Below are 7,624 nucleotides of genomic sequence, written 5' to 3' on the forward strand. Positions count from 1 at the left end.
TCGAATTAGATTTACTCCACACTCATCTCATGTGTGTAGAAAAGTATCACACTGATCGACTAAAGGTTGTTCAAGAGTTGTCAGCCGCAATGAGTAGAACTGATCAGCTTATATAAGCTATTCAGAACGCTAAAGAAGAAGAAGAAGAAGAAGAAGATAAAGCAGCTTCTGCAAATCAAGAAACCGGTTCTTCAGGTTTCTCTTCTAACTCTGTTACAATCAACGAAATGACTTCTTTGGAAATTTATAATCTCTTGACTAGTCTAATTCATGCTGTCATAACCGGAGTCAGTTCGTCCATTATATTTTCTCAGTTGAGAAAACCCTAGCCATGATTTACTTTTGGTCAGATTACTGTGCTTGTCAATCTCAAAACCGCAAGTTAGAAACAGAGTTACAAGTGTGTACACTGCAGAGGAAAACATTGGAAGAGATGGTAGACAACGATACATTACACAAAGCAACGATTCTGGAGTTACTGTCTAAATGTTCATTATATGAGCACCTTCTGAGTTTAGTCAATAATGTTACCCAAAACGAACTCTGGGTCATGCATTCAATTCTGTATAAAAATACTACAGAACAAGGGCTGTTAGAATTGCATAACACCCATCAGATATTAATGAGAATCAAGAATGGATTGATGAAGCAGGTAACTTCTATTAAGGTGCAATTTTACGAGAAGCTAGGAACATAGATATGAGGGAATGGCGGCAGCAGTGCTCTTCAACTGGAATAGTCAGCATCTAACAAGTGAAGGTGTATAATTAGTATGTTGTCCGTACAGTAACATTCAATTCTATAATTTTGTTTGTTTTGCGATCATCCTCAATGGGTGTGTAATGTCAATGCTTCTAGTTAGCTTATGTTTTGGATTTACAAACAGATTCTTCATCAAAAGTGTATATTATCATTCTCTTAACTAGCAAATACGCACGATGTGCTTGCCGTTCTGTTCTGAAATGTTCTGAAACCTGTAGAAACTTGCCACAGACACATGCAATGCACACAAAACAAAACAAAACAAAAAAAAAACTAAGCCAATTTTGCTATGTGGTGCCGATGAGCTAACCATGCACCTTAAACTCCAAACAGTTGCACACAATTGTTATTGGATAACTGATAAATTAGAGAGGACAGATTTTCATGTTAAATTGGCAACAGCATTTTCCTTCAGCTGAAATGCTCCCAATTTTGTTGTTTTTCTTTTCGTGTTGGCCCATCCAGTTGGGTTGAAGTAGTTTGTGAATTTATATGTATAATGCATCTGTTGACATATTCCGCTAAATACTAATAGTGCTTTCAGTGAAGTCCAAAGTTTTGATTAATTAACACCTACTAAGTAGTAATTGTGCTAGACTTGTTTCACATGGCATTCACAAACGTGTTTATGTTGTATTACAAATATACAATCTCATATAACTTGTATTCCGTCTGTGGGAATCACCCACGACCTTATGGCAAAAAGCCGTACGCTCTACCAACTGAGCTAAGACGGAAAAAATTGAGCCAAAATTAAAGCCATTAAGAACACTTACATATCTCAGGTTGTGCTTGAATGTGCTGTTTGAGTCGAGGACTTTTATGAAGGTTTATGTTAGCAGACCGAGTGCCCTCCGCTGCTGCAAAAATTGGACAAACAAAATTTATTAATTGACCACCATGATGTCCAGACTTAGATTGATTCAGCATTAGTAAATGTGTATTTTATCTGTTTACATTTTCAATTCTAAGTTCTGTACATTAAACCAAAACCTTAAGGCCATAAGGGCCATAAATCTATTCTTAAACTCAACTGAAGTTAGCTGCCAATAATGGGTCATTTTCATGCGCACGTTTCTTGCCTCTTTCAATTGATGTAGCTGTCACTCGATGCTGAAGTTGTTCTGTGATTCTATGGCTCCGTCAAGTATCATCAGACTCTATGATTTTTGTACAGATAATATTGTAATTGAGAAGAGTATTGGTGCCACTAAGGCTACTTAACAAGGAAACATGTTTTAGTGTCCAGGCCAGTTGGTGCCTAATGGGATTCACCGTGGGATGGAAGAAATTGTGGACTTTTCCAATTCCTAGAAAGTCAGTCATATACATTTTTTACATGAATATGTATCTATCTGCCAAATGATATGCAGGATGGAATGTAACTTCAAAAAAAAAAAAAAAAAATTTCACAAAATTTCTGGAAGGTGAGTTTCCAGAATAATCTTCAATTCTAACTGTCATCGGTTTTTCAGTATAAAAACTCCATGCTGAAAGTGATTTTCACCCTTGGGGTTTTCCATGGATGTGGTTAATCTGGAAGGCCCTACTAAGCACATAATGCACTCAACACGTCTTAACACATAGCAGCATAACTATGGCAAACACAAGGCAATTTTTTTTTGAAAAAGAAAAACAAATGCAATCACATCTACAGGCTACTAAGGCTACATCTTGTCGTACAGTTGATACTTACTTGTAGCATTAACACTTCTTCCTCGCTCTCAGTTTTCGAAACCACCTGAACATGTGCACACATTTCCCACCTGCAAAACCAAATAATACAGTAATAGAAACCCGTCAAGATTTAGCATTATTCAGAGCTGACAACTGCCGATCAAACAATTTCGACACAGTAGTTTAAAGGAAGTCAAGCAGCTAACCTGTTCATCCTGGCAGGTTAGGATCTTGCCAGCTTTTAGTTAGCATTATCAAGATTAAGCATCTTGCCAGCTTTTGGTGCTCTTTACAGAAGCTTCTTGTGAAGTCCCAAAGTTGCATACATTAAGAGGAAAAAAAAACCCGCCGATTAGACACAGGTAAACCCTATCACATGCATCAAAAAATTGACAACAGAAACATCCTCAATTACCTGCATTCCTAAACACCAATCTCAAAATAAATTACAAAACCCGCTAAATCATGTTTAACTGAATCAAATTGACTACAGAAACAACCTACATTGACAATCAAAGCAACCTCAATGTAACAACAAAAACAACCTAAATCAATGTTACATACCTACATTGAGCTGCAATTTTCCCTTTACCCATCTTAAAGTCATTTCCCACAACCAACACCATCTTGAAGTCTCCGAGAATTTCAGCAAGCTTTTCAATTTCCAATGGAGTTTTAGGTTTTGACTGTTCATGTTTTTGTTGATTCTCCTTGATTATTACAGTGGCGTTAGCACTAGTAAAAAACTAGACAACCAGTTCCAACCATGAAGCTATGAAAGTGCTCAACCATTCATTCGTTAGCTCAATCACACCTGTGGAGTGAAAATTAAAATCAATACTAAAGCAACAATTGCTATACTTAAAATAATTAACCTCAGAAATATAGCCCAGAAATCTTTTACGGTTAGCTAATTCCCGAGTAATTAGCTTATTATGAATTGCCTGTCTGATCTTGCCTTGTCTTCTAAATGTTTGTCATCTGAGGTTAATTATTTTTATTCTTGTTTTAGTTAGCTGACGCATGGTAAATTCTTTGTTACAGTAACGAGGCACATTTTGTGTCACATGGCATATTTTTTTGGGTTGGTAATCTTGGGTCAGGAAAGAGATTCCTATTGGGAAACGGACCTAGCTCGAGTTTTAAGAGGATTTTATCATTCGAGGGTCTATAAATACCAGCAGTTTGGCTAATTAATCATCCTATATTGATTTCTCTCAAGTTGGTTTTTCTATGTCGGCCAAGAAAAATCTTCTGCTGCCTGCAAGATCAACTACACCCGAGGGTTTTGGTGATGGAGGTGCGTCTCCTGAGATTCATGTTACCCAATACCCTCTTGACATGGGTAGGGAATTAGGTGGACAAGAGAAGTTTGTTGGGTCTAAAATCTTACCACTCACAGTTGATGCTCATGGTAACGTTGCATTTGATGCAATTGTCAGGCAGCACGAGAATGCTTCAAAGATTGTTTACTCTTCATACAGAGACTTAATTCCCAAGGTTTTGATAGCTGGTGGTGATGAGCCTGATCAATCTAACGAAGAATTGCAGAAAGAGATCGAGGAAGCGACCCAGAGCACAAAAGCTGCTTAATAGACAATATATTATATTTAGAGATGATATATTTAGAGATATTTAGTTACCATAATATTATGGGAGAATACCAGATTTTCTGTAATACTCAAACTCTATTTATATGAGTTTATGGAATAATAATAATTAAGGATTGATTAACCTCCGACATGGTATCACGAGGCCAACCTCGATCCATCTTCTTCTTTCTCTAAATTACCAATAATCATCCATGGCAAGTGACAAAAAACCCTTACATCCGGCTTTCGCCGTTTCTAACATCAAAGTTTTGATCCCTATTACTCTAGATATCAAACAAGATGAATATTCTTCATGGGTTTTCCTTTTCCAACTTCATCTACAAGCACACAACCTCCTTTTTCTTATTGACGATTCCGCTCCACCACCAGATCTTGATGCTGCCACCATACTACAACTTGATGCCCTATGCCGTCAATGGATGTTCTCCACCATGGCCAAAGATTTGATGCTTACAGTTCTCAAAACTGGTAAAACTGCGAAAGAGTTATGGAATCATCTTAAAAATCTTTTCCAAGACAACAAAGGAAGCTGTGCCGCTAACCTAGAAAGTAAGTTCGTGAATCTAAGATTTGTTGATTGTAACAATGTTGATGATTATTGTGATAAGCTACAGGCACTTTCGAATCGACTAAGTGATCTTGATTTTCCAATGGATGAGAAACGTTTGGTTATACAACTTGTCAATGGACTTCCGGAGGAATACAATATTGTTGCCTCCTTCATCCAACAATCGATGCCATCTTTTGACACTGCTCGCTCTCAATTACGCACTGAGGAGATTCGCCGTGAACAGAATCAAACTACAGCTCCCATACTGCCCTTGCGGCTGCCAACAACCAGCGTTCACCTGCTACTTCTTCTTCCGTCACCAGCAGTTTTCACTCAGCGTCTGCCCACCAGCGTTCCGAGCCCAGTTCCCTGATGGGCCACCAAGCTGCTCTTCTGCCAACTCCACCAGGCCCAAGACGTCACCCTACTGCACCCAACTGGGCTCCCCAATGGACGTCTCCCCCAAGCCCATACCCTGCTGTACCTTACTGGAGTCAGCAGCATCATCTCTCTGGTCGTGGCCGAGGTCGTCAGTTCCGTGGGCGTGGCCGTGGTCGCGGACGCACCTTCTCAGCAGCCCGTTCACCACAAGCTTACGTCACTCCTACAACGGAATACCTTCAACCATCGGATATTGCCGAAGCATACAGCTCCATGAGCATTCGAGCGCCTGATGATGACTTCTACATGGACACTGGCGCAACATCACACATCACCTCGGATCCAGGTACTTTACATAATGTTTTTCCTTCGAGCAATGTGCGGTCTATCTTAGTGGGTAATGGCAGCAGCATTCCGGTAACTGCTAGTGGCTCTAGGTTCATAGATCTTCCATCTCACACCCTTCATCTCAAAAATACTCTTGTCGTTCCTTCCATCATCAAAAACTTAATCTCTGTTCGTAAATTTACCACTGATAATCATGTGTCTGTTGAATTTGATCCTTATGGTTTTTCTGTGAAGGATTTGAATTCGAGGAAGACTATTCTCCGATGTGATAGTTCTGGGGAGCTTTATCCCATCACCACTTCTGCCGTGCATTCCTCTCTTTCGCCACTACCTCACCAATTCTCTCTTGCCGTCTGCTCACCTGACGTTTGGCATAATCGCCTCGGCCACCCTGGCGGGGCTATCTTAGATGCTTTACGCACAAAGTCTTTTATTAAATGTAATAAGAATCTTTCCCCCAATCTTTGTCATTGTTGTCAACTTAGCAAACATGTTCGTCTTCCCTTTTATGACTCTCATTCTACTAGTGCTGCTCCTTTTGATATTATTCATAGTGATTTATGGACATCTCCGTTGAATTTAGACACGGGTTTTCGTTATTATCTTCTCTTATTGGATGATTTCACTAATTATCTATGGGTTTTTCCACTAAAACTCAAATCCCAAGTCTTCACCAAATTTTTGGAATTCCGTTCTTTTGTTCAAACTCAATTTGAACGCCAAATTAAGTCATTCCAATGCGACATGGGTCGCGAATTTGACAATTCCTCTTTTCATAATTTTGCTAGTCAAAACGGCTTAGTATTTCGCTTCTCTTGTCCTCATACATCCTCTCAAAATGGTAAGGCGGAACGCATGATTCGCCGAATCAATGATATCACCCGTACCCTAATGACCCATGCCTCCGTTCCTCATAAATATTGGGTCTATTCTCTTCTTATGGCCGTCTACTTACACAACATTCTTCCCACTAAAATTCTCCGCTTCCAATCTCCGGTGTCCGTCTTATATAGACGCCAACCCACATATGATCATCTTCGCATCTTTGGTTGTCTTTGCTACCCTAATCTTTCTTCCACAACACCACACAAACTTGCTCCTCGTTCCACTAGGTGTGTCTTTCTTGGTTTTCCATCTAATCATCGTGGTTATCGTTGTCTTGACATTTCCACAAACAAATTCATCATTTCAAGACATGTCACATTTGATGAAACCATCTTCCCTTTTTCAAGTCCCTCTCATCTAGACTCTTCCCCTTCTCAAGACCCACAAATCCATCCTCTTTACTCCTTCCTAGACTCCTCCACATATCCCCCTCCTGTAGCCTCTCCTAATACTCATCCATCTCCATCCTTCTCCGTCCCTGTTGACGGCCCAGTCGTCTCAAACCTACAGCCAAAGCTGTACTCTCCCCCTCATCGACGCCAATCTCGTCCTTCCCAGCCCACTCCCACTGAGCCCACTCTTTCTTCCGAGCCCACTCATCCTTCCAAGCCAACTCGTCCTTCCCAGCCCACTTTTGCTGAGCCCACTACCCATGACTCTCCACCGTCCTCCCTTACCCAGCCCATTACCGTGCAGCCCAACACGGTCTCCTCTCCACAGCCCATCAATGCCCCGTCCAACCCCTCCAGCCCACTCCCTCCGACCTCCCCTTCCATCCCACTTCTTCCAACAGCTACTCGCCCAACTACTAGGGCTTCCCGTGGCATTTTCCGCCCCATTCAGCGACTGAACCTTCATGTCCAGTCCAACTCTCCAATTTCCCCTCTTCCACGTTCTTATCTTTATGCTCTTCGAGACCCTAACTGGAATGCTGCCATGTGGAACGAATACCTTGCTATGATTAAGACCGGCACTTGGGTACTAGTTCCTCGCCCCAGGAACGCCCATATCATTCGGTCGATGTGGCTCTTCCATCACAAGTTTCACGCTGATGGCACCTTGCAGCGGTACAAGGCTCGTCTAGTAGCCAATGGCAAGTCTCAACAGGTTGGAGTTGATTGTTTTGAAACGTTTAGTCCGGTTGTTAAACCATCGACTATACGTACTGTGCTCAGTATAGCAACATCAAGTTCTTGGGGTATTCGTCAGCTGGACGTTAAAAATGCTTTTCTTCATGGTGACCTAGCTGAAACGGTTTATATGCATCAACCACCGGGTTTTGTTGATTCCGCTCATCCCGATTATGTTTGTCGCCTTCGTCGATCTCTTTATGGACTTAAACAAGCACCTCGGGCATGGTTTCAACGTTTTGCACAATTTATTATTGGTTGCGGTTTTCGTGGAAGTG

General features: G+C 41.0%; 1 protein-coding gene and 1 long non-coding RNA gene across 2 annotated transcripts; one reads left to right on the plus strand and one right to left on the minus strand.

The window, feature by feature from the left end:
• Positions 1-1,398: 1,398 nt before the first annotated feature.
• On the minus strand, positions 1,399-2,984 carry LOC113278482. The gene is made up of 3 exons (XR_003325542.1): positions 2,646-2,984; positions 2,459-2,528; positions 1,399-1,622 (listed from the first exon to the last, which is right to left on the minus strand). It is a non-coding gene; the product is annotated as an uncharacterized LOC113278482 (long non-coding RNA).
• A 1,259-nt stretch (positions 2,985-4,243) lies between these two features.
• LOC113280614 lies at positions 4,244-4,975 on the plus strand. The gene has a single exon (XM_026529220.1). It carries the CDS (start codon positions 4,244-4,246, stop codon positions 4,973-4,975), a length of 732 nt encoding a protein of 243 aa, XP_026385005.1.
• The last annotated feature ends 2,649 nt before the right edge of the window (positions 4,976-7,624 follow it).

The sequence above is a fragment of the Papaver somniferum genome, chromosome 5 (assembly GCF_003573695.1).
Source record: "Papaver somniferum cultivar HN1 chromosome 5, ASM357369v1, whole genome shotgun sequence".
In the NCBI taxonomy this organism is placed as follows: Eukaryota; Viridiplantae; Streptophyta; class Magnoliopsida; order Ranunculales; family Papaveraceae; genus Papaver; species Papaver somniferum.

What these genes read in the sequence shown, in the direction of transcription:
- LOC113280614 (XM_026529220.1), top strand. Translation starts at nt 4,244, where the DNA reads ATGGCAAGTGACAAAAAACCCTTACATCCGGCTTTCGCCGTTTCTAAC.